This window comes from Pavona decussata, unplaced genomic scaffold (genome assembly GCF_977016875.1).
Source record: "Pavona decussata unplaced genomic scaffold, jaPavDecu1.1 SCAFFOLD_80, whole genome shotgun sequence".
NCBI classification, from domain to species: domain Eukaryota; kingdom Metazoa; phylum Cnidaria; class Anthozoa; order Scleractinia; family Agariciidae; genus Pavona; species Pavona decussata.
The window spans coordinates 10,522-37,366 of NW_028145498.1; the positions used below are offsets into that span (position 1 = coordinate 10,522).

The following is a 26,845-nucleotide window of genomic DNA, read 5'->3' on the forward strand; positions in this document are numbered from 1 at the left end:
AAGGATCAAAATTTTTTTCCCTGAGCTTATCCTTGCGTCTGTGCTTGCGTCGCGTTCGTTTTTACTTGACATAAAGCTCCTTGCTTGTGCTTGTGCTTGCGCCTGTGCTTGCGTCGCTATAGTGAAAACCAGGCTTATCGGCGCACTTGGTCAAGATCACGTGACCACGCCAAAAGCAAACAAAGAGTTCCTTCTTTGAAGTTTACCGGCTTTCACAACAAGTTCCCTCTACCATGCCTCTACTAACTATGGTTGAAGCAGACTGCTAAAGTCATTCTTCTAACGGAGGTTTCCCAACAGAACTGATTACTAGGATTTCGTGGTCTTTCAGAACAGTGACAAATTTATACCTTGTTTCAGGTAAGCACGATCATTAACAATCTGGTGAGAATGTCATAGAGCTTATCATTTGCCCGCTAGATTTTGGGATTGTCTTTCAGTAATGTTACAAGTTTTCTAAGTACATACTTCACTAATGTAGTTTCGAGAGAATACCTAGCGAACTGACATGGTAGCCATTAACTGAAAATCAGTAACCATTGGCGAAATTGACAATTTTGTTAATGGCAATTTTTAGGGGCACCAAATTCAACGTTGTTTAACAGTTTCCCGTCTAAAATATTTTCTTTATTCGCACCTTTCTAGCTCCTAAAAATATACAAAAAAATATGACAACTTCCTAAAGGTTGGCTGGATTAAATCGGACGATCGAAAGTGCCTGTTTATTGTTTTTACATACGGAAAAGTTGAGTTTAGTTTCCCTCAAACTGGAGGGCTTAAAAATAGGCGTTATTACGGTTTTCGACGCCATTTTGAGAAGTAGGCAAACAGGCTTTAAAAAAAATAAACATTGTTTGCATGGAAATCCGATGTCAAATAATTTTCATAAAATATCGCTTCCGAAAAATTCATGAATTGGAAACTTTTGGCACTAGGAAAAGGATTTTAAGAAAAAAATTGGAGGGATGTAGCTGTGCCAGAAAGCGTCCAGTCGTGTTTTGAACTTTCCATACATTTGTCTGTATCTTTTCCCGCATACGCATTTAATTTTTCCATACAAACACTGTTATTTTAAGCCTGTTTGCCTACTCGTCAAAATGGCGTCGAAAACCGTGATAAGGCCTATTAGAAACGACGCCAAATCCTTGTTTTAGCCACAAAGTTTCGCTTTCATTTTTTCACACGGCCTAAAGATCGTACCACTACGCTTTGACATGGCAACGTTGTCTTAGGATCGCTGAAGCGATTATGGCCGAAAGAGAGTTTAGAAACGGACATTATTGCCGAAGTAGTGCAACTTTAGGCCTTTGTCGTACAAAGCAGTGAGAATTCTTCTTACACAGAATGCACAGACACTGCCTTTCTCTCCTCAGAGAGGAGTAAACGAACGAAATGTCTCAAATTTGTCCCTAGACTTCGAATTATTGTTAGAATATATTATATGCCAGAAAAAAATTTGCATCTCATTGCTGTCAGTCGCTATGTCACGGTCTATGTGCTGCTGCCGTAGAAACTTAATCTAGTCATCGCATTTTACGGAAATGTTAGATCAAAATTAAGCGACAGTACGATACCTATACCATCTTGAGTCGAAACAAAGTTTTACCATTCTCGCAACACCTAAAAATTCAACAGCCGACAATCGGATTCGTAATCTTATGGAAATTAATTAAATTGACCACGAAATTCCGTTTTGTTTGAATGCGGATTCGGATGGATGCTTCACAATCAGTGTTTACTAAAAACCTCGAAACTTGCTATTACCTCGTGTATGATTCACACCACCCTAAACCAGCCGAAAAAGCGTTTTTTATAAGTGCTTATTCGATCAATCCAAATGTCTGATTGTTAGACCATTATTGGTTATTCTTCATCGGAAGGAGAGGCATTTACCATCAATTCTTGTTTGTAACGGATTTCGGTAAGCGTTTGTGAAAAACATCACTAAAGCAGCATGAGACAAACAACCAGAAAAGAACCTGCATGCTTTTAAAATAAAATCCACTACGGTTCTGCAATCATATATGTCACTAGTCTACAAGATTTCCTGTGAATATAGCAAAGTGCATTATTGGAAAAGCTATGGAAAGCCATAGTGGACAAAACTGTTCGAGACTCGCATTTGTCGGTGGAAAATTAGTTTTTGTCGATTTTTGTTGGACGAGCAATCAGTTTCGTCGGTCGAAAAGTATTTTCGCCCAAGAGATATAGTTTTCCGGGTCGGTCGAAACGGAATATTTTGGTTGGTTGAGAAATATTTTAGTCGGTCGAGAAATATTTTCATTTGGCTGGCAGTCTATTGTTATATTGTTTCATTTAAGGGCAGCTGCCTGAAAATATCGAGAACTCGCGGTCAAAACTGAAATTTCGGATTTGCTCATATTTTGTCAAAAGAATCTCTTTGAAAATAGCAATAACACTTTCCAAAGATTCTTCTTTTTCGAGAATTCCGGCATAATGCGAAATATCGTGATCGCGTCGCAGCCGGCGTTAAATTTTGACGAAATTTGGTGCATTTTCAAATCGCTTGGGAAGAAAGACGGCTTAGCGTATTAAAACGATCTTTTGAAGTTAAGTTAGGCATCCTTCTGAGAATACAGTCTTATGAAAATATTGCTTGAGGATTCTCATTTACATGCAGTTTTAAAAGTCCGAAGATTCCTATTTTCATTATTTTCGTTGACACGTGAAATTGTGGAAACTTTGCGGACAAATATCGTGTCCTGGTACATCGAGATTTGTAGCAACTATTATACTGTAGGAAAGTTCTATACATGTACTGCAACATATAAAAAAATCCAGCTTGGGTAATTTAAAATCCAAGCGTTGATGGAACTAAACACAGTGGTCATGCAAGTACAAGTTAAAAAGTTTAAAATAAATTTATTGTTTATGTTTCATTTCAGACGGAAAAAAAACTTAGTTGTTAGTCGAAAACAAAATCTCATGTGATGATGGGTTTCTCTCTATAAAAATTAATTTCATTCCAAATAGGCGATCATCGATCGCAAACGAAAAAATGAAAAGTTCAGATGTTGGGACCCGCTTTTCTCGGTACGCCGGCGTCAGCAATGCGAAGGGTACGAAACAAAAATATTTCATATATACTAAAAAAAAAAAAAAAAAAAAAAATAGCTGATTAAAAGCTCTAACGTGAGAAAAAATTAAAAAATATTAAACAACACGTTTCGCACGTATGGAGTCCGTCTGGATGTTTGAATTGGGCTTGAGATTCTTGATGAAGAGCATTTGAAAAACTACACAATCAAATTTGCCCTGGCACTTTGTTAAGACTGTAAATTGGTTTTCTTTCAAAAGGTTGCTGTTACCGTGAGCTTATAAGAAATGTCTACCGATTGCCAAATTTTTGTGCTCAGCAATGCGTTGATGAAGGTGTCGGGCTGTGTAGCCGACATAATCTGCATCGCCCAGATCACATGAAAAATGGTAAACAACACACTGCTTATTCACAATTGACGGAAATCGTGCCCAATGAAACACGTCGCTCGTCAAATGCAAATGAGCTTCATTTTAGACGTCAATCACAGCAGTCTTTTGTGTATGGTATTGTTAAAGTGACAATTCGTGGAACGCATCTATTCATTGAAACGCAATAGGAAAATAACGCACAACAAAAGAACGAAAGGCGAAGTTTATCAGCAGAAGTTGCGTGACTAAACTAAAATAAATAAAAAACTTCCCTGCGCTATCAAGGAATTGAATTGATGATTTTTAAGTTATTCGATGACAAGCGAATGGGCATTATGTATGCTATTATTGTGATAAAAAAAGGAGGAAAACAGATAATCGCAGTTTCCAGTGAATTGACAGTAATTTGCATAACGAGCGGCACGGCGGAAACACAAGCAAATGTAATTTTCAATCAACGAGGCGTGTTTTTACGGCAATGTACTGCGATTCCAAGCAAAAATTTTGTATGAAATGATTCTAAATCAACCACATGCGATGTTAGAACTTTAATATGTTGCTTTCAAAGGGTGCTGCTACCGTTACCTTACGTAAACCCCTTCTTCTTGTGCAAACAAATAAACGAACACTCTTGAGGATTCATGCTGCGAGACAAAAGATACCGCCAGTTGCGGCACGCTTTGTAATGCTCGCAAAGCATCATGATACACCACCTTTTCTCGGGCGACGTGTTTCAATGGGCGCGGTTTTGTAATGGACAGCTTTAATTTTAATCAGCTATTGTTGTTTTTTAGTATTTATAGACTGCAACTAACGAACATATTTTGACTTGATAATGACGTTTAGCCAACGTCGAAACGTCGTCGTTCTTTAGCAAAGTTTTTAACCTTAAAATGATTTTAAGAAATATTTTATCGCAATTTTTTTTATAGTTAAATGCTTTTCTAAATCACTTATTGTTCGTATATCGAAATGATTTGAAAATTCTTAAATCAATTGCATTTATTTCATAAAATTCATTAACCTTTTACTTTCATTGTTCAAACAATGTCCGCCTTGTTTTCTATTTGTTTCAAATAATTTCATTCTTATTATTTAAAACCATTGTCCTTTTCTTTGACTTATTATTCCCAATTTCGAATTATTTGAGGCAATACATTTCAAAAAATTTCTTTATTTCATAAAATACTTCAGTGCTTGTTAAATTTATTTCAAACCATCACTTGTAACAAGACGGTTATGATTCCCCATAATATTTATCCACGTTATGCGTGGTATAATATCAATTGACGATTTCACGATGCATTATTATTTGGTTTACTTCATGGTTTCAAATAATGCATTATTTGATTTACTTTATCGGCGTTCGTGCAAAAGTTCTGTTAGATCCTAAAGATTTAAAAGCGTACACCTAAAAATCAATGACTGAACTGTCTTTTGTCAAAGTATCAAAGGAATTAAGTCACTTATTATTTTATAAAATCGACTTTTCAATTTCGAATTATGTGAAACAATGTACTTCAAAAAATTTCCTTATTTCATAAAATACTTCAGTACTTGTTAAATTTATTTCAAACAATGCCTTGTAACAAGAGTCATGATTTCTACGTTATGCGTGGTAAGATATCAATTGACGATTTCTTGACGCATTATTTGGTATACTACATGGTTTCAAGCAATGCATTATTTGATAAAATGAGTTGTTTCAAATAATGCATCATTTGGTTTACTTCATCGGCGTTCGTGCAGAAGTTCTGTTAGATCCTAAAGATTTAAAAGCGTACACCTAAAATCAATGACTGAACTGTCTTTTGTCAAAGTATCAGAGGAATTGAGTCACTACCAGTCACCTTTTTTTCTCGCTGAATTTGGATTATTTTAGGCCTTTAAATGATGCATTATTTGATATAATGCATTATTTTCTCGTATAATGATGCATTATTTGATATAATGCATTATTTTCTCGTATAATTCATGTTTCATATAATTAATTTCTTGATATAATGAATTATTTCATATAATTCATGGTCTCATATGATTCATTATTTGATATAATTCATGGTTTCAAATAAGGAATTACAATTTAAATGGAAAACTCTAGGTTGAAATGAAGAACAAGCTTACCTGGGATCTTGGGGTAGTGCATGTAGCTGTACTGGTGCGCGGCTCGCACTGTACTTGTATCATTGGAGCGCTGCCGTCGTTGCAAGAACTTGTGCTACATGTAGTCGTCGCGCTGATGGTGCTCGAGCAAGCAGAACGACCCTGACCTCTCTGCGACTGCCAACAAGTCATTATCGTCCTGCTGATTGCCGTTGTCATATTCTGTAGAGCCCAATTAGATCGCATCATCTTGAGAGCTAGCGCTACCAACAGAGTTCAATGAGAATAGCAAAAGGCGAACGAGTGTTTACCAGAACAAAGCTAAAGTAATGCATGACATTTTCTGTTTACCGCGTATACAATGGCGCAAACCATTTACTGAACCTTTGAATTTTATGAAATAATGCGTTATATGAAACAATGAATTATATGGAACCATAAATTATACTAAATAATGCGTTATTTGAAACCATGAATTATATGAAACAATGCATTATTTGAAACCATGAATTTTATGAAATAATGTCCTACTTGAAACCATTAACTATATGAAATAATGTATTATATGAAAAAATTAATTATATAAAAACATGAATTATATGAAATAATGTATTATATCAAGTAATGAATAATATGAAACATGAAATATACGAAAAAAATAATGCATTATATCAAATAATGCATTATCTAAAAGCCTAAAAATTAATAATATTAATAATAACAGCCAAAATAATGCAATATTATATCAAAAAATGCATTATTTGAAACCGTGAATTATATGAAACAATGCATTATATTAAGGTTACCTTATACCTTTAGGTGTGTCTTTAGAGGTGTCTCGCATCCAAGCGATGTAGCGCGTTCGGTTTAAACTGTACATTCATACACCCCTATATCAAATTAAAGCTTATAGAGCTGGCTATCAAAGTAAAGCAGGAATTTTGAGATAAAATGAATTGCCGAATTTTTAGCGCTGTTTTCTCAAATCAATTTTTTTTTACTTGGAGGAGCCACTTTAAAGAGCAAAAACTCAAAGGGAATTTGTTCGTTTGCCTTTAAATTTGGACAATAGCTAATTTAACATATAAACATCAAAAAAGCGTCTCCAGATTTTTTCTTTCCAAATATTTTTTCTCCGAGAGCGATTTTTGTACGATCACTCCACAATTTTTTATCCTATTTCGACAATGTTCTATAACTTTTCATTGCGATTGAATATGGCAAAACCCAGACACGTTTTTTTTAGCGCTTTGGGTCCGGAAACTGAGGAGCTGACTTGTAGCTTTGAAAAGGTGATTCAGACGTTCGCATTTAGAGGTCGTGAAAAATTCGACACTTCATTTTATTTCAAAATTCTTGGTATAATTTAATAGCCAGCTCTATAAGCTTTAATTTGATATGGGGTTTAGGTATCTACAGTTTAAACTGGACGCACTACATTGCTTAAACGCGAGACACCTCCGAAGGTACAGGGTAACCTTAAATAATGCATTGTTTCGAACCATGAAGTAAACCAAATAATGCATTGTGAAATCGTCAATTGATATCATACCACGCATAACGTGGATGAATATTGTTTGAAATCATGACTCTAGTTACAAGTCGTAGTTTCAAGTAAATTTAACAAGTAGTAGGGCATTTTATGAAATAAGAAATTTTTTTTTTAAGTACACTCTTTCAAATAATTCGAAATTGGGTGGTCGATTATAAAAAAAAATAAGTCAAAGAAGAGGACAATGGCTTTAAATAATAAGAATGAAATTTCAAATTATTTGAAACAAATAGATAACAAGGCGGACATTGTTTGAAACAATGAAAGTAAAAGATAAACGAATTTTATGAAATAAATGCAATTAGTTTAATAATTTTCAAACAATTTTGGAATAATTCTAGTAAATAATTTTTGCACATTTGGCGCCCCATACTGGACGAGCAGAAAAGTGACATGACACTCGACCTTTTCAAATTTGGGGTTACATCTCACTCCCTAGTTAGACTTACATACATACATACATACATACATACATACATACATACATACATACATACATACATACATACATACATACATACATACATACATACATACATACTTTATTGTTACCTCCCCAATGGGGCTTTTCAGGAACAATTATTTAAATACTTAAGTTACTAATAACTACACAATTAAAATTAATCAAATTTTATTTAAGACATATAAAGCAATACAAATATTATTAGATCATTAGATTATATTTTAGAACAAGAATTTTATGTCTTCAGGTAAAAGTAACATACAAACAATGATTTATTGAAAAATGTCATCTTGTCCTTGCGTGACCACTTGAATTTAAAAAAGAAAAACATATGTCAGAACTCTCTATTTTGTTTTATTCCGTCAAAGGCTGGCTTTTACATTAACCAAGCTATTTTTTTTTATGTGTTGCAGCACAAGAATAGAGCTTTTCTTTAGGGTAACCTTCGTCGTAAATTTCCATGTACCAGGAAAATAATTTTGTCCGAAAAGTTTCCACAATTTCAAGTGCCTACAAAAATGTTGGAAATAGGAATCTTCGGACTTTGAATTGAAACCTGCATGTAGATAAGAATCCTCAAGCAATATTTTCGTAAGACCGTATTCTTTATAGAAGGATGCCTAACTTAACTTCAAAACATCGTTTCAATACGCTAACCGTCTTCCTTCCCAAGCGATTTGAAAATGCACCAAATCTCGTCAAGATTTAGCGCCGGCTGGATTCTTCTGACAAAATATGAGGAATCCGAAATTTCAGTTTTGACCGCGAGTTCTCGATATTCTCGATCTGCCGCTCCTACTCAGGTGAATTAAGGCCTGGGCCTACATTCCTTTCCCGAAAAACTGAGGGGGTGGTGTAACTGTGTTAGAATTTTTAAATAACACAAAATGGCTTTAAGATCTTGTTAATAGCAATGCATTATAGAAAATAAAAAGGTTAGAGAGGTCATGTCTTGTCATGTGACCTATCACGGTTATTTTTAGCTCAAAATTCTTTCGAGCAAAATGGGAACACTTTTTATTACTTCCTAGAGGCAACCACAAGTTTTGTACTGTTAAGAGTATTACGTTTATCATTTCCACGCTTGGCAACTTTGAGATAGCACAAATAAAAGGTACGAAAACATCAACGATTTTTATGGGAGGACTGGGCACTAGTTCAAAACATTGTTTATTTTTACAACTTACCAAAAATTTAATAATTTCCAAGCACAGAATTTTAAGTTTTGCCCTTCTTACCTGTCTGGTACCGGTAAAGGAAAATCACTATCAGTATAAACTGTCGCCATTCTTGGTTGAGAGTTTTCCAGCAATTTATGGCCGTACCGTGTCACGTGACCCAATTTGCATACGTCACACATACCAAGGTGAAGAGATTTGCAAACCTATAGGTCTGCTTACATCTTACGATATTAGGACGTAAGCCTTAGAAAATAGACCACTCCTGACTTTTTGCTCGACAGAACCGCCGGACCTATGCCTTAATTTACTTGAGTAACTATCTAATCACTCTCTGAATGAGGGGTAATCACTCAAAATTTCAAAGTCAGAGTCTTTTGAACATTAAGTTTGTCTTGGCCGTATCCGATAAGCTTGACCGGACAACTTGACAGGCTACTTCGTGAATTTTTTCGAATCCCGAGCTCACTGCTGTCTGCATTTGAAAATAATTAGTAATTAAATCCCACACCAGAAGTTCAGAGAACATTGTTTTCTTTACAAAACTGCCAGTATGGGTACGGACTGAACGGAATCGCCTCTATATTCTCAATTGGTTCTGTTCCGTTTTTATAGATCCTGTTCAATGTGGGGATTCCATAAGTCAACACTGTGTCACTTTGTTAGGCTTCTCTCTGTAACTGAAGACCCCTTATGCACGTCAGATTTTGTAACAAGCTCTCCCTCCCACCTCTTTTGAACCTCTCTCCACATTTAGTTGAGAGAGTTTAACTTTTATTTCACGACTAACTTAACAGTTTTAACTTTTGAAGAACCAAAAAATGGCAAAAGCGTGAAAAATGACGAAGGCTTACTTGATGGATTCCTTTCAAAGGCGATTTCTTTCGCCATGGTTCGATCTTGATAGAATCATGCATGAATCCGACACTGGAGTGAAATAGGCTGTGACATCGATTGGCATAAAAAGCTAGGGTTATGTAACTTTTTAAAAACACCTACATACATGACCCATTAAACATTAAGTGCAGTTGGTAGTGGGACAGAAAGTTCTTGAAAAGTTTATTTTATTACCTATTTCTCTTCACCTATTTTTTCTTAAAAGGTGGCCGAACACAGTTTTCTAATATACAGGAGTTAGTAAACGTTATTTGCAAACTATGTACTTCCGGGTGACCGAAATTAGCATGATGCAAGATTACCTAAAATGGAATGTATTTTGGTTCTTGTTGTTAAGCTGGGTGTCGTTCCCATGACAACGTGAAGAACTATTCACCGCCCAGAAAATAACAAGTTTCCTTTATTTTTAGAAAATGCACTCCTAGATTTCTTCCATTTTCGTCTCCAGAAAAACTCACAAAATACTAATGTAGTGACACTGCTTTCATGTACTTTTGACAGAGCTATCCCCTGTAAATATTGGCTTTTTTACTCTAACTTTTTAGTGTAGATACCCTTTGTCAGATTTAGGTTTTTGTTTTCAGGCGAGTTATGCTTTTAGATAAATACTATTTTGTCAAATTTCACGAAATTCTAATGCGCGGTACCTTAGAAAACAGTTCTTTTCCACTAAAATAAGTCACATTTTTTTGTCAAATGCGCATGTGTGGCTTTCAATTTTGTTCACAGCGGAGATGAAATAGCCTGTAAATAGGCTCCTAAGTGGCGGGGCAGGGGGGGGGGGGGGAGGGAGAGAAAGAAAGGGAGGGAGCCTGTGGACATTCTTTTGATGCCGCCGTTCCGCCTCTTTGTTATTAACCTGTGAGTAATATGTCAGCAAGGTAATTTTATGCCAATTATTCCGCTCGATTGAGTCGGAATCTTCATATTTGTCAAAAACATTATTCGTTGGAGAAATCCAGCGAGAACAAAAGCGCATAAATTTGTAGATTCTGTAAAAAATTCTTAAGACGCGAAGAATTTCTTAAACGCAAAAGAGTGCCGGTTTTTCAACTCTTTACGACCAAGAAATTGCTTGTTAGTCCTGGCCATCAAACTCCAAAAGGTTCGCCGACTTTACGATCGCCGACAATCTCGTACCCAGTGTCTTCAGGCTTTTTGGTCAGCGGGCAACGCCGGGAAGACTCTGGGGACATCAAAAAAATTCAATTTTTTTGATTGGCTGTTCCGTAACGGTTTCCATTGTTTTACCGCAGAAATCCTGCGGTAATAAAATTCGATGTCCCCAGAGTCTTCCCGGCGTTGCCCCGCTGACCAAAAAGCCTGAAGACTCTGGGTACGAGATTGGATCGCCGACTGATGAATCATCTTCAGCCAAGATTTCTTCGTCTCTAGCGCCGATTGCAAACACTAGGTTGTATAGCTTCTCAACCTTGTTCTTCATTATTAACACCAACGGTGTGACAATTACAACTGTAGATCATTTTAAGTTCTGCATTTCTTTAAACATCCAAGGAAGCAACTGGAAGATGAAACTCTTGTCGAAACCAGTCAGTAAATATTCCAAAAACATCTTGCTTTTTATCTATAGATTGTAGAAAAATCTTCAGTTCTTTTATAAGCGCAACGATCTGAGGAAAAGATTCCTTCGATTTCCGCCTCCCCAAACTGCAAGCCAAAGAAGCTTCACAATTTATGCAAATGTACACAGCGCGACATACAAACGATTCAATGTGTCAATATCCTTTGCGAAGCTGTCAACGATAATCTATCTAACCAACCAGATCATGATACCAGAATCTGGTATCACAAGATGGCGGTATTCAAAGAATGTCCACAGGCTCCCTTTCTCTCTTTCTCGCCCCCATACCGTGCTCCGCTCGCCCGGCTTGGCGATTTTTCTTTTCGCCCTATGGTTAGGTGGAAAAATGCTTGGAAATATTAGCTGCATTAAGCTACTCCAAAATCCGAGGGTAAATAAAGATTGATGATTGATGATGACCTCACTTGGGAGCCTGTTCACAGGCTAAGCATGCAAAAAAGCTTAGCTCTTCGTGAACTCACTGACACATTTGATATTAAATTGAGGGATCGACGCCATATTTGCTGACCACAACCCTTACGCACACGTGATAGCGACATTAACTGAACCTCTACAGCGCACGCAAACTGTGTTCAGAACTTCAGACACCTTAAGCTATTTCACTGAATCTATAATTTTTAAGCGAGTTTGGAGAGACCCCAAAATCTTATGTTTTAAGGAGGGGTTGAAGTTTTGAAATTACAATCTCGCAGAGAATATAAACTTCGATATCTCGATTTATGCAAAGTAGGATCTTTTTCACTGATCTGCGCCTTATTTTAACTGTTTTCAAACAAAAATGTCTTAAAATCAGAGCCCTCCGTGAAGCTTAACATACGTTTAGAAAATTTTACTTTGTGGAAAGCCCTTTTACCAAAAAAAAAAGAAATTGCCAGGTTTTATTTTGCCAGAGATATTGGTGAAGAAAGCGGGAATAAACGAAATCACCATGTAAAAATTAAATTCCTTATTTAATTGAAAATGCTCTTACAGATTTTGTTTTATACTTCGCCTGCAAGTTGTCTAGATTGAGAAGTATAAATTTCTAAAGTTTCGTCATAAAGTGTCTGACTAGAATTCGAGGTAATCGACAACGTTTAAAATGAGAGGCTATGTGTTGCTATGGTAATAGGTGCTGCTTTGAAGCCGCTAATAATAATAATAATAATAATAATAATAATAATAATAATAAATAAATAAATAATAGTCTTTATTCAATCAAAGGATAAAAATACATATCCTAAGTTACAGTGAAAAAGTAAAAAAAAAAACGATATAATACAACAATAATACAGGATAGAAAAATACTTTACTAAATTATATTTAAAAATAAGTCTAATTGCAAAAGTTTTCATGGATCTCTCCGTTTTTATGTTTGGAAGGTGACACCTTCTCCTACGCAAATGAAACTAACTCCTACCGATGAAAAAAATTAACTTTGATCATATCTTGAAATGAAGATGTAGTAGACAGGAGATTGAAGTTTATATTCTACGCGAAATGTAATATATCAAATACGAGAAAGCGTGCCTCATCAGATATCAAAACACTGAGAAGTAGGTTGAAAAAACGAGGCGCAGCCGAGTTTTTTTAAACGAATCCGAGGTGTTTGGATATCTGATGAAACACACTTTCGAGCGTTTGATATGGCTTCTCAAATGATCAAAAATTCTTGGAGAAATTCAAGGCTAAAGTTTGCAAAATTTTATGGTAATTGGGAACACATATCCAAACCATGGTCACAGTAGTGACTTTCTTTGTTTTCTCTTAATGAATTATTAATGAGTTTGAGAATGTAATTTAAAAACGTGCACCCTAGCCCAGAAAAACTGCTGCGAGCCTCCTTAATTTTCGGCATTTTGAGGTGGCTATTTAATTCTATTTAAATTTCCCAAAAAATAAAACAAGTCCAATTAATCAGCCCAAGTAAACACCAGTTTTGTTCATTGTGAATGTCGCTTGTCTTGTGCAGAAGATTTAAAGGAAACCTCTTTCCCACCAAAATTTGTGTGACTGGTTCTTACGCGGACACGTTCTTAATTTTTTTGAAGTGTATATGGCACACAAAAAACATTTTCTCCGTTTTTAGAAGTTTGATGCGTGTATAAACCGATTTAAGGATAAAACTTGTCTAAAATTTTTGAAAATCAGTTTTTAGGGGAAAAATACCCGTTTTTTTCTTTCAAAAAAATGTCGCTGGACTGGGACCTAATTTACCACATAATGACGACAGTATACTTGATATTGTTCCCAGGAGTGTTGTGTTTTGGTTACAAAACGCTTCAAAATGTTCACATCCTACTGCATTATTCGCTTATATCTGAGATGTCTTTTTCGAATCTTTCGATAGATCAAGCAAACAAGAACAAGCAGAGGAAAAGTAAGTCGTCGTGGGTCGTATCAAACCATAAATGACTAGACATCCAGCAGCGAACCAGGTTAATTTTCGACGATCGTCAGCTGTACACAGCTGTGGAAGCGATTGCGCGTCGAATTCTATTGGCGTTTTGGCAAAAGCCTCCTTTTCAACCGTTAGATTTTCCGAGCGGAAAAACAACAGCCAATCCTAACGATTAATTCATACAGAAAGCTGAATGCTCTTATACTTTATGTTCAAATTCCAATTTCGCACGTGTGTTGAGGACGAGTGAAGAAACAACTCGGGATAAACAAGGATGAACGGCGTCTCATTACTTGTGAATATGCGAGAAGAGCTATTAAATTTTATTTTGTACATACATGTTCTCAGAGATCTTTGGTTCTTGTCATTTGTTGACAATAACGAGAATAATTCATCCAAAAATCAACATTGATTTGAAGTTGATTTATTGTCTCTTCTTGGCAACTGATCAGGATCTGTTTTCCAAACTTTTCAAGTTCTAAATTAATTTCGGGAATTTACTAACCAGTAAATAAATGAATCTTAAAAGCTGCATCAAAATTTTAAACAGATTCCAACACACGAAATTTACTGCAACTTCAGTCAGACATCGAAAGGTTCTATCAAAATAATCAATCAATTCATTGAGTTTGGAAATCGTCCAACAAAATTTACAACATCGTGTCTCATTTACACTAAAAATCACGCGCTTGTCGCGCGTTGCAGTATCACGCCGAATTTATCGAAGACCACGGAATTAACAGCCCTGTTTTTCAAATGATATAATCTGTTGGCCTTCAACTTAAGTTATATCTCACACCGAGACGGATCCCAAAAAACCACGAGCGCTGTTTGAAACTACAGCAAACGCTTCAAGCCGAAAAACACCGAAACTTCCAGTAGCGGAGTAGCAGACCTTGAATCGATTTAACTACAATTACTTTGACGCTTTTGTCCCAGACTGCTGGTTCTGGAGAAGCTTGGGCATTTTCCTCCGTGTTATTGTAAGAAATCAGTACTTATTAGGCTTTCCACCTCCAAAAGAACCACTGCATGCTCTGCGAGGTGGCTTTACTCTGCCACCATTTCTGTTTTGTTACCAAGTAAAGTGACGTCAAATACACTTATCATATAATGTTTTGGCAGCGCGCGGCGGCGACCCTGGGGATTTTTACGCAACCACAACGGCAACACCAACGAAAACGTCACTAAAAAATACAAGTTCATGTTACTTGTACTGCTTTCCGCTTATTCCAGTGCGTTCAACTTCTACAATGTGGCCGAGCTATCTATTAAAGTTAAGAGCATTGGTGGGAACGGTCTTCAAGTTAGCACAGAGAATCAAAACGTACTGTCATGTGCTCACGCTCTCCATAAACCTTTAAGTTTGGGCATTTCACGTTGTTGTTTGGCCAAAGATGGCGACGAAATGTATCAAAAATTTGTAATGCGCGTGCACAGCATTGTTTAGCTCTTTAAGCCTTTCCTTCGTTGACGTCTTCGTTGCCGTCGGCGTCGTGTTTGCGAAAAGTCCCTACTTTTGGAGTCAAAATAGCGCTGTTTCGAACGGAAAATGACAGCGTTTGGAAAACTTCATGGAAGTTTTAAGTTTAGAATCGGTTTTTGTGTATATAATACTGCAAAATAGAGAAGAAAAACAATTGTGTGTTATACACTTCAAGAGCATGCAATTATCTGTAAAATCCAGGTATGCTTTTTTTGTATTAGTGTCTTTTTTTTTTTTTAAGAACGTTGAGGCTGAGATAAACTGAAATTTAAAAACATAAGAAGAAGATTACATAGGCTTAGAGCCAGTTAAGAATTTTTTAAAAATTAATTTTGACCAAATCTTTTTTAAAATGAACAGTATAAGTATGTATAAAGTGAAACATTTATTGACAACATAATAAAGTTCGTGATAAATTATCTTATCTTTAATTACCAAGAAGCATAAAGAAAAATGTCTTACTTACTTTTACAAGTCATCATTAAGAACCGCCATAAGCTAGGGTTTTGAAGTTCTTTCTTTTAAACTGAATGACCTTATATTGTAAATTTAATATATATCATATACTTAGCCAAGCTTAAACGCGGAGCCACACAATTACTTTTTAAGAGCAATTTTCCAGGAAAGTGAACGAAAGTTGGAAATGAAAATTTCTACCCCCCCCCCCCCCAACCCCTTCATTTTTTTGTGTGGAGGTAGGTTATCTGGAGGGATGAACAAAAACAGCCATATTTGGATTGGCGGTGTGTCGTTGCCATGGTAACCGCACTTGATCACGTCGGCCTGAGGTCTTTGTTTTGACCAAAAAATTTACTCTCAAATAGTAAAAACTAAACGAGTCTGGTTCTCGAGTGCATGTGAACCAATTTAAATGAAATTCATACAGATAGTAGAGGCACTCTCCCAGTTTATAAAATTTGCCGTTAAAGTATTTTGGGTCTTATAATCAAGAAGACAATGTTCGTATTACTATGCTGCCTGTAAACCATTTTGACAAGCAGGAAAAACAAGCACAACCATATTCGTAATTTCTTTGAAAGTACAATTTCCCAAAAATCCAAATTAGCAGCAGAGCTTACATAGATATTGAAGTTTATAAATGTCATAAAATCTATTTAAGGAAAATTATATTCTGGCCATGGGTGTTGAAGACCTCCGAGGCAGGTTGCAAAAAATTGCAAAATTGGAAATGTTGAGGGCTCCAGTATTTGGCTCAAACAGGCTTTAGATAGAGAATATCAGCTTCAGAGGTTCTTTCATTCATCTTGTCTGTTATCTACATTTGATTGATGAGGTTTTGGCTAACGCATTTGATGAAATATAAATTAAAACAAAGCCTACCTTGCAACTTTTGGGAATTTCTTCAGGATGCTTTTGTCGTATGGGATGGGTCTCTCCTCAATTCGCTCGCTCCATTTTCTTGACCAAATCTTGCACAGACTCTAGTGGAAAGGACGAATCTAACTGGCTAGCCTTGCCGAACATCTACTTTTAGACCAAAGATGAAGATGCATTAACCCGAATAAAGAACAGTCGAACAGGTCAAGCACAGTCGTGTGTCGAGTATCGAAATAATTCATCAAAACAATCCATCCAGGAAGTTAAATAGATGCATCAAGATCACGGCTAAGCAAATGCATGTCTGCAACGATTCTGAATTAGTCTTTGGCTAAATCGAGCCGTACATTCCGTGGTGCATGGTTGAGAAGCGAAGAAATCGTTGTTTACCACCTGTTTACGACCAAACGTATGTAGACCGAGAATGCGAGGAGCAAGACTGCTGACCGGATGTACTTTAAATTGCGAGATACGCGCCTTTTGTTTGTTTCTTTTATTTTTGTAGCTTCAGATAAAGCGACATTGTCGCAATGGCATTGTCTCTTCTTTAGATATTTTTGGTATAATATATCATTGATAGAGGGATAAAAGGACGGCTTTTGATCGGCTTTTATGACTGTTTTATAGTGGTGAATAAAGAGGACAAAATAAATCGCTTCACTGCTTGTTTTACGCAACCACATAAGCTGCCCATGTTTTCTGGGTTTGTTTGTTTTTTTTTAATTCATTGCTTATTCGATGTTAAGGATGGCCTGCATGCAAGATACGTCGCTGATCTGGGGCATAAGCGTACACATTGGAAGTTACCAAGTTGTAATTTTTGACCAACCTCTCCTCCAGGAATAAATAAGTCTTTCTCCAGGCCGATAAATTTTCACATTCAGTACCTAATACCCCACCAAATTTTGGCATTCTTTCTGTTTGTTTTTTTTTATTTATTTGTTCGCTGTTTTTTTTTTTTTTTTTTGGGGGGGGGGGGGGGGAGGTGACCGGAAGTAAATTTGTGCCGTCGATCAAAAATACTGTAAGGGAAATCTGCGTATCGTCGTGCGAGGAAAAATATTCTGGTCGGGACAATGGAAAGTTGTTCTTTTTCAATTCCCAAAAGGGACATTTGTGAGTGCAGTGGAAACAATAAAAAACTCAGTGAATGTTAAAGGGATCTTTCCAGGCATGGGCAAGCCTACGGACTTTTCACGTGAGAATTTTTCATTCTCTTGTGACGAATAGTTAATCGTAACTGAATTTGTAATTGCATTTTCACAGTCTAAAAAGCAATCTTTTGGGGGGGGGGGGGGTGCGGCTATTATGATCATGCGTTCAATTTTCACCCAAGCTTCAGTTCAGCTTCATTTCCTTTGTTTTTGTTTTCATTCGGTTTTTCTGTTTTCGTTTTTTTTTTTTAATCTTATTTTTTTGTTTTGTTTTGGCTTTCTTCGCCATTGCCATTGCAAAACAACCCTATTACAATAGGGTATCATTACACTTACATCCGGTGTTACGTCCCATTACATTGTGTTACATCCGGTCAGCAGTCGTGCTTCTCGGGCTTCCGGCCTATGCGTTCAGTTTACTCACCATTCTTGGCTTATCGACTATCGCAATATCTGACTCGAGTTTAGCCAAAGACGTTACTTTGGATTGTTCAAGGGCATGCATTTGCTTTGTACATTGATCTCAACACATTTACTTTGCTTCCTCGTTGGATAATATTGATGAATTTAGGTGCTCGACGGCGGAAATCGCAAGTACTACGACCATGTTTTGGACCTTGTCAACTATTCTTTGTCAAGTGTATGCGGGCTACTTGTATCATCATCTCTGGTCTGGAACACGGCAAACTGGATATTCGACGGGAGTAACTGTTGGATTAGAGTCTGCGCTAGATTTGGTAAAAAAAAAAAAAAAAAAACGGAACGTGCGAAGGAGAGACACTGGAGAGAACCACGCGACGAAAGCATCCTGGAGAAATTCCCAAAACCTTCAAGGTAGGTTTTGTATCAATTTATATTTCAACAAATTTTTTTTGCGGCCAAAACCTTATTTACTGAATGTAGGTAGCAGACAAGATGATAAAGGATACTTTTGAAGCCGATTTTCTCTCTCTAAAGCCTGTTCAAGCCAAATACTGGAGCCCTCAAAATTACCAATTTTGCAATTTTTTGCAATTTGTCCCAGGTGTCCTCAGCACCCATGGCCAGAATGTAGTTTTCCTCAAATTGATTTTATGATAATTGGAAACGTCGATATCTGTGTAATCTCTGCTACTAATTTGGCTCATGTGGAAAGAGCAATTTCTGAGAAATTACGAATATGGTTGTGCTTGTTTTTCATGCTTGTCAAAATGGCTGACAGGGAAAATAGTAAGACGAGCATTTTTTTCTTGTTTATAAAACCCAAATTATCTTAACGGCAAATTTTATAAACTAGGAGAGTGGCTCTACCATCTGTATGAATTTTATTTGAATTGGTTCACATGCACCCGAGAACCAGACTAGTTTACTTTTACTTTTTGAAAATGTAACTTGTGTTCCAAACATGGTCCTAAGGCCGACTTCATCTAGTGCGGTTACCATGGCAACGATACATCAGCTGATCCAAATATGATTGGTTTTGTTTATCTTCCAAGGTTACCTACCTCCACACAACTATTGAAAGGGGGTTAATTTTTTTCATTTCCAACTTTGCTTCACTTTCATGGAGAATTGCTCTTAATGGCATTTATGAAAGTCTGCTTATGTTACCGTTATGAAGGTAATGACCTTATAAATTCCTCATCTTTTCTGGAGTTATATATGTGTTAATGTATATGCAGCAAACTACTTACCGACAATAATAATAACAATAACAATGTTAAAAAAAAAGTTTCAATAGAACTGACATTCTAAGCTACATGATTATGTGGAGCTACCGGTCTAAAAAAAACTTCAAAACAATATTTACACTTAGCTCTCACGAGTCTCCAGTAGCTCAGTGGTTAAGCATCCGAACTAGTAGTCGGAAGGTTTTAGGTTCGCCTCCTGATAGGAGCACGTGGATTTTTTCCCGAGTATGCCTGTGTCACTTACTGAATAATACATCATTCTCATTTATTCACCAGGCTTAAAATATTCCATCACATTTATTCCATTGCGCATATGCCTCACATGACATTTCAATCCTAGCAGTATGCAGGATGTTTGTCCCATGAGCATAGTTTAATAGCCTTTAAGCTCCCACGAGTCTCCTGTAGCTCATTGGTAAAGCGTCCACACTAGTAATCAGAAGGTTCAGGGACGACTCCTGATAGGAGCACTCGGACTTTTTTCCGAGTAAGCCTGTGTCACTTAATGAATAAAACATAATTTTCAATATCTACACTATAGGTAAATATTCAGGATCGGGATCGTTGTGTTATTTTTAACACGCACAGGCGAGAAGGAATTGTATTTTTTTTGTAAACAAGGCGTGAATTTGTGTCGTCAAGGCAATTATACAATGTAATATCATGGGTGACAAATTACTCCTTAATTTTGGCCCGAAATTGCAGCGTTAACGTTGCCTATATCTCAGCGCCAAGATGGCGTCCAGGTTTAAAGATGTTACAGATGAAAGAAGTTAAGGCATTAAAAGACGCTGCAGAAAACCTAAATACGCGAAAGAGCACAATTAACTGTGTGAAGGTTTTTGAGAACTGGTGTGATGAAAATGGCCTTGAGAAAAACTCTCAGACAGTTCGTCCTGAGCAGTTGGATAAAGTACTCGAGCGGTTTCTGTCCTGTGTGTGTAAACAAGACGGAACCGACCACGATTGTGAGCGTAATTTGGCAGTCATCATATTAAAATGTAATCAAATAGTATACTCGTGAAATCAGGAAATAATTTCACTCGCCTTTCACAAGGTGCACAGAGTCGATATGATTAAAACTCTCGCGCTCTGTCTTGCTGTTTCTTCCGTTGTTCATTTCGTCACTAATTATTTCGCCTGTTTCCTCGTCCTCTTAGTCGCTCTCTTTCACGTTGAACTTTACTCATTCGTCGCCTGCTTTCTCGTTTCATTCCTCTCTCTCTCTCTTTCTCTTCTTCCCACTTTTGTTGACATAATTAACGAATACATCAATTGGTTTTCTTCAAAATTTCCGTTAAAAAGCAGTTAGGCCCCGTTCAGACTAGGTGCCCGTGCCAGCTTCTAAGGCACGCGCACTAGTCTGAACAGAGCTTTTTGTCGGTGCCCAAGAAAAATTCTGGGCACTGTGCACGGGCACGGGCACTACCTTCAAGGGTAGTACTCGGGCACAGTTCCCGGGCACGGGTACTTGTCTGAACAGGATTTTCTCAGTTCCCGTGATTTTTTCCATGCCTCCCCACAATAAACAAAATGGCGGGCGCTAAATTTACGAACAGCATCACGATTTCGCCCTCGGCACCAAGGAGTCTGAACAACGTTCTAAGGCAAAGGGCCGTGGTGCGCACACCTAGTATGAACGGGGTCTTGGCATGCAACTTCCCGCCGAAAAAAACCCTGGCTGCAGTACCGGTTTAAGTTGAATTGGGTATTTCACATCGGCTTACATGGAGGAGTGGACGCACGGACTGAAGGACAGTGAAGTCATAACCAAAACCTAAATTTCTCGCATCGATGATACCCATGATGCTCCGCACGTGCCCTCTATGACCCGATACAAGAACTTCATATACCTGTACGTATTTTTAAAAATACAAGCATAGAAAATGAAAGATAGAGATAAGATTATATTTTTACATTTGTTTGTTTAAATTGGTGGCACGCGTCCGCCGTTTGTTCCAGAGGTGGAATGTAATTGTGGTAGTTATTAGCAAAACATCCAAAACAACTTGGATTGCCGGATTCACAGTCCAGAATGCTAACTCTTTCGTTAGTTTTCCGCGCATTCCTTGAGTAAAAATAAATTTGAAAAGCAGCACATCTCCTGAAAGCAATTTGGAAAGCGAACAATTCACCAAAATGTACTACAACCAAGCAAATAAATATTCAAGCTCACAGCAAGGAGAGGATAAAATAGGTTGAGTAAAGCTAAATATTATCGTACTTTTTTGACTAAGCAAGTTTTAGAATTTCTAAGAAAAATGTCTCACTTCCTTTTACAAGTCTTCATTAAAATACCACCATAGGCTAGGCTTTTGAAATTCCAAGTAACGCAAAGTTTTGATGGAATTATGGCCGTGTTGGTCGAATGTCACAACATTCATCTCTCACTTGTGGAACAGAAACTGGATTGCGGTCAAATGTTTTAACAGATTTTCATAGACGATGATATGTAGAAGAGCCTGTGAGTACGAGCCAGTTTTGCAGGTTATTCATTTGAACTTGGGCTAAGTCGCATGCTACGATAAATGCTCAAAGTAGATGAACCTTGTGTCCTCAGATTTATTACAGTAATTAAAGCTTATGATTGCAATTCATCATTTTTTATACGTGAAGGGTCATCGTTAGGAGATTTTGAATGACATGTGTTCTCCAGAACTAACAGGTGCAAGTCTTGCAAAATTCACGATCTTGCTTGTGGGTTCCGAGCACAGCCTGGGGTGCGAAAAGTTCGAATCACAAATTATATTGTTAATTAAATTTGCCGATTCGTATTTCATATTTTTTACCTACTTGCCAAGAGAAGTTGATAGAAGACATCAGCGAAATTTATTTTTATATAAAAATTGAATATGAGGTTCTCAGGAAGAGTCGCACTTAAAAATAGATGAAGTTGTCGTGCTGAAGTATATGGCGAGAAAAAGCTGAGGTATTGACTGAAAAAAAAAAAATGGCGTCCGCGGTGAAAGATGCCGGACTGGTCGAAAGCGCCCAGGAGCTCTCACGTTCACGCTAATCCTGTTAGGCGAAATACAACTACAATTTTGCAAAAGCATATCCTTTGTGTGATCAATCTCGTCAGAATAAACTGTAGCAACCAAATAAACAAGAAACGGTGCCTTCAGAAGTTGTATTTTTAGTAATAAGCAGTAATAGCCCTACTTGTCTAAATCACAGTTGTTTTTGAAGCAATGTAACTGACGTTACTAAACGGGCTAAAAACCTGAACTTAGCCAGTTATTTCAGTATATGATAAATGTAAGGAACTATATAGCTAGGATTTTGTTTTATGGCACTGATTAAGAACAAAGTGGCCTAAACTACGATGAAGTATTGATTTTAAAGAGGAGATGATTAATGAAAATAAACGACAATTTTCGTTCTTGTTCAACAGGCTACGCCAAAGACGAATTGGAGTTCTGTGCATTTTGCAGAATGAACCGCAACTCCTTCTTCATAAAGGTCCTTCTTTGTCTTCTCATATTGGCTGTGGTGTTAATGCAAGTTCAAATAAAAACGGTATTCAAGCAGTTTGCGAAAAAGTACATTATGAACAGAAATTACTCTGTTAACACCTCTGTTGTGACAAAGTCAGCTGAGGAAAATAGCAACCAAAGCACAGAAAACCAAACAAAGCCTTGTCTTATCATATTCTGGTCAACATATTTTGGATATATCAAGCGAGATGAGGAGAAATCATGGACGACAGACGAATGCCCTATGGCGGTTCAGGTAACAACTGACCATTCAAGAGAAAAGGAAGCAGATGGTTTCGTTGTTCATGCCAGAGATCCACACATGACTCCTCCAACACATTCCGTGCCTTGGATCCTGGTCACACAGGAAAATCCAGTTTACACGCCAGCACTCAGCAACCCCACCTTTATGTCCCAATTCAACTTGCTGAGAAGTTATCGTCTGGATTCCGACTTTCCACATCCTTCGTATTTCATGCCAGATTTAACACCACCGATTCCCTTCAAGGAAAAAACGGGGATGATTTTTGCTGTATTCTCACATTGCGAGCGAGTGCGTATTGAATACATGAGGCAGCTGATGAAGTTTGTACCGGTGGATTCGTACGGTGGCTGTCTGAGGAACAAAAACGGTTTGGTGGGCATCAATGGAAAAGACTATAAAAAGCTCAAAACTGAAACGGCCAAAAAGTACAAATTCACTCTGGTGTTTTTTAATCAGGACTGCGATTATTTTGTTGATGATCAACTAAGTCATGCTCTTAGTGCTGGTTCAGTGCCTATTGTGATGGGTACGGATAAACTCAACGAGTTCTTGCCCGGCAATCTTCGAGCCTCGGTCATTAAAGTGCGCCATTTCAAGAGCCCCAGTTTGTTAGCAGATTATCTGAAGTACCTTAACAACAATGAGCAGAAATACAATGAATACCTCGATTGGAAATGGAAGGGATTTGGTGACATTAGTGGGACTGTTATTGGACAAAACTGGAAACCAGACTACCCGCCATATTGTCAAATATGCCTTGCTATCCGAGAAGGACGGATACACAAAGATGGGCTGAAAACAGACACGTGCAAGGGAAGAGCATTTGAAGACTGGAAAATCACCCCTGGAGATTAGTTCAATTTAGGGTGCGTTCGTTTAGGAAAGGGGAAAATAAGGGGGTAGGGGGTTGCTGAGAAGAAACGTAGGGGCTTTGGCTGGGATATGTGATTTTCGCTTTAAAAGTCATATTTGGCTGTTGGTTAAGAGGAGGTCGGTTTTCTGAGAGGTCCACAACAAACGGTTTCCATTAAGCGATTGTCGCGGTAAGGTAACGTTGAAAATTGTCAATAAAAGACGATGATTCACTAACACGGCCTAACGAATGGAGCCGAATTTACATAACATGCTATTAATCCTTCTCTGTCATCATCCGTCATAGTATATTAAAAAAGGAACCCTAACTGACCCATTGTCATTTACGGAAATCGGATTTACACGAAAAACAAAATTTGTACTATGAATAGACCAAAGGCCTCCTTCCTCACCCCCACTGAATTGCACATTTCACGCTTGCTACGCAGACCTTAGTTTAAATTTCCACTGATCAAGGCGGCAATGATGACCTGATCACCTGGGTAAGCGAATAATTCCAAAAATAAGTTTAGAGGAACTCACATATCCCAAGAGCTAAACCGGTTGTCTGCCTCTCTGCCTCCTTACTTTCTCTTGTTTGGCATTATTTGTGAACGAGCGCTTTAGTGTTTACTCATTTAAGCTTACTTAGCTTACTTACTTCAGTCCTCACACTAACAAAGGGGTGCTCCACTAGATGTGATTACTAGAAATATATTGCAGGAAAAAATTGTAAGTTTGACAATCTAGTAATGTGTAGGATTTACCCTGAAGTAGATTTAAGTAATTTGATAAGATGCTGAGGTTTTGGAAGTGAAATTAGCATGTTCCAAGTTTAGAGCGAGTATTATGGTTACAGTCGAGCAAGAATTTCTTGAGAAGTTTTCTTGGTGACAAGTTTAACTTGTTCGTGTGTAATGGACGCAAGTTTCTAAGTAAGGTGACTTTCCATGGTAAAACACGACAAATTTTTGCGTACACACAAGATTCAAAACTTGCCAAAAGTAGACTTGTGAAGGAAAGGCTTGCTAGCGTACATCCGGCCTAATAGAAACTGCTTTGTTCAGGTCTTACACTAAAAAGTGGAAGTATTTCTTTATTGACTACTGTCTGTAATTAGTTACATGTTTGGTCTTAGGCTTTACGGAAGGGCCTAATGCCAAGCTCCTTTCATAATTTTCCTTCTTTCTTTCTTTTTTGTTTAGTTTTTGTTTTCGTTTTAATTGCTTGTTTTTGTGGAAAGCAGATTGTTTTTATACAAGTACGGGTGGGAGCCGGATTGTATAGGGAAATCTCCACTGTAATAACAAATTGACGTTCAATAGTCAGTGTTAGGGTATATGTTGAGTAAATTTGAGTACAACTGATTGAAAATCTAAACTGCTAAAGCAGACTTACTCAAGTATCGCTCATGATAAAAATAATGCAAAAAAAAAAAAGCCGAGATAAAATTGAACATCGATCGAAAGCAGTAATGTTGATATTTCTATGACAGTATCTTTAGTATATATATATAGTCAAGCCTTAAAGCGGAGCTCCACAATTCCTTTTTTTAAATAACATTTATATACATGCAAGTCTGCTTATTGCGTGAACGTAATAACACGTCATAACGTTACAAATTCTTCATCGTTTCTGGGGTTTACTATATATATCTTAAGTACATATAAAGCAAACTGTTTACGCGTCAGCGGAAAATGTTTTGAGCCAGCTGTTCTTGTTGATCGTGCGAGATCACAGTGCTGAATTCCGATGACATTAGAGAGTATAAAATACTTGTGGATGAAAAAATTACGCTTTTCGCAATTATTTGTCCTGTCCTCAAATTCCGTCGACAATTTTTTTTTTTTTTAAATAAATTTAGCGGAACTCGCATATCCCAAGGGATAAACCGGGGGTGTGCCTCTCTGCCTCCTTATTTTCTCTTGTTTGGCATTATTTGTGAACAAACGTTTTAGTGTTTACTCGTTTAAGTTTATTTAGCTTGCTTTCTTCAGTCCCACTATAACAAAGGGATACTCCACTAGATGTGACTCTTAGAAATATCTTGCAGGAAGAAATTGTAAGTTTGATAATCTAGTAATATGTGGGATTAACGTCGAAGTATATTTAAGTAATTTAATAAGGTGCAGAGGTTTTGGAAGTGTCAATTTCATTTTATAATGCAATAAGCATGTTCATAGTTTAGAGTGAGTATTGTGGTTACATTCGAGCAAGAATTCCTTAAGAAGTTTACTTTTTGACAAGTTTTAACTTGTTCGTGTGTAATGGACGCAGGTTTCTTAGCAAGGTGACTTGCCATGGTAAAACACGACAAATTTTGGCGTACACACAAGATTTCAAAAGTTGCCAAAAGCAGGCTTATGAAGGAAATGCTTGCTAGCGTACATCCGTACAAATAGCCGTGAACTGCTTTGTTTATATCTTGCTCTAAGAGTAGAAAGAAAGCAGATTGTTTTTTTTACAAGTCCGGATGGGAGGCGGATTATATAAGTGAATCTCCACTGTAATAACAAATTGACGTTGAATAGTCAGTGTAAAGGTATTGTAAGGGTATTAAATTTTCAGCTTTGGATATTGCATTTCTAGCGTTCTGATTGGTTCACTAAATCTCGGTTATCAGCTCATATACCGTAGTTTGACCTTATATGGAAAACGAAAGCCCCAGGTGTAACTAAGCTATTTTTTTTTTCGGCGGGAAACAAAAGTTTCTTCGAAAAAATGTGGGGAAAAAAAAGAAAAGAAAGAAATACCAAACAATTCCATCTCAATGTAACAACAATAAAAGCCACAAGGTTCGGTATGACACGGTACGTATCTCTGAAGCTTCCTTTAAAATCTTCAAAATTGCAAGATTTTACGATTTTTTAGATCAGATAACAACAACAATAACAACCGGTTACCTTCAAAAATTTCAGGATGGCTAGCAAATCCTGGCGGTAAGAGATTAAAGCCAATCGAAGAAATTTCTCTGGAAGAGCTCCATGCCTGCCTTTATG

At 37.1% G+C, this 26,845-nt stretch overlaps 1 protein-coding gene across 2 annotated transcripts; it reads left to right on the forward strand.

The window, feature by feature from the left end:
- Positions 1 to 294: 294 nt before the first annotated feature.
- On the forward strand, positions 295 to 26,428 carry LOC146476102 (GDP-fucose protein O-fucosyltransferase 4-like). 2 transcript variants are annotated; one of them, XR_014865710.1, is made up of 3 exons: positions 295 to 360; positions 22,648 to 24,786; positions 26,137 to 26,428. XR_014865710.1 is itself a non-coding variant. In XM_085114977.1 (2 exons), the coding sequence occupies exon 2, from the start codon at positions 22,689 to 22,691 to the stop codon at positions 23,847 to 23,849; it is 1,161 nt and encodes a 386-aa protein (XP_084971103.1). In that variant the 5' UTR covers positions 295 to 360; positions 22,648 to 22,688; the 3' UTR covers positions 23,850 to 26,428. The 2 variants fall into 2 exon arrangements, 1 of the variants encoding a protein (XP_084971103.1); XM_085114977.1 differs by having other exon boundaries at positions 22,648 to 26,428.
- The last annotated feature ends 417 nt before the right edge of the window (positions 26,429 to 26,845 follow it).

Bases quoted from the DNA above. Each gene is read 5' to 3' on its own strand.
- LOC146476102 (XM_085114977.1), top strand. From the start codon at position 22,689: ATGAACCGCAACTCCTTCTTCATAAAGGTCCTTCTTTGTCTTCTCATA.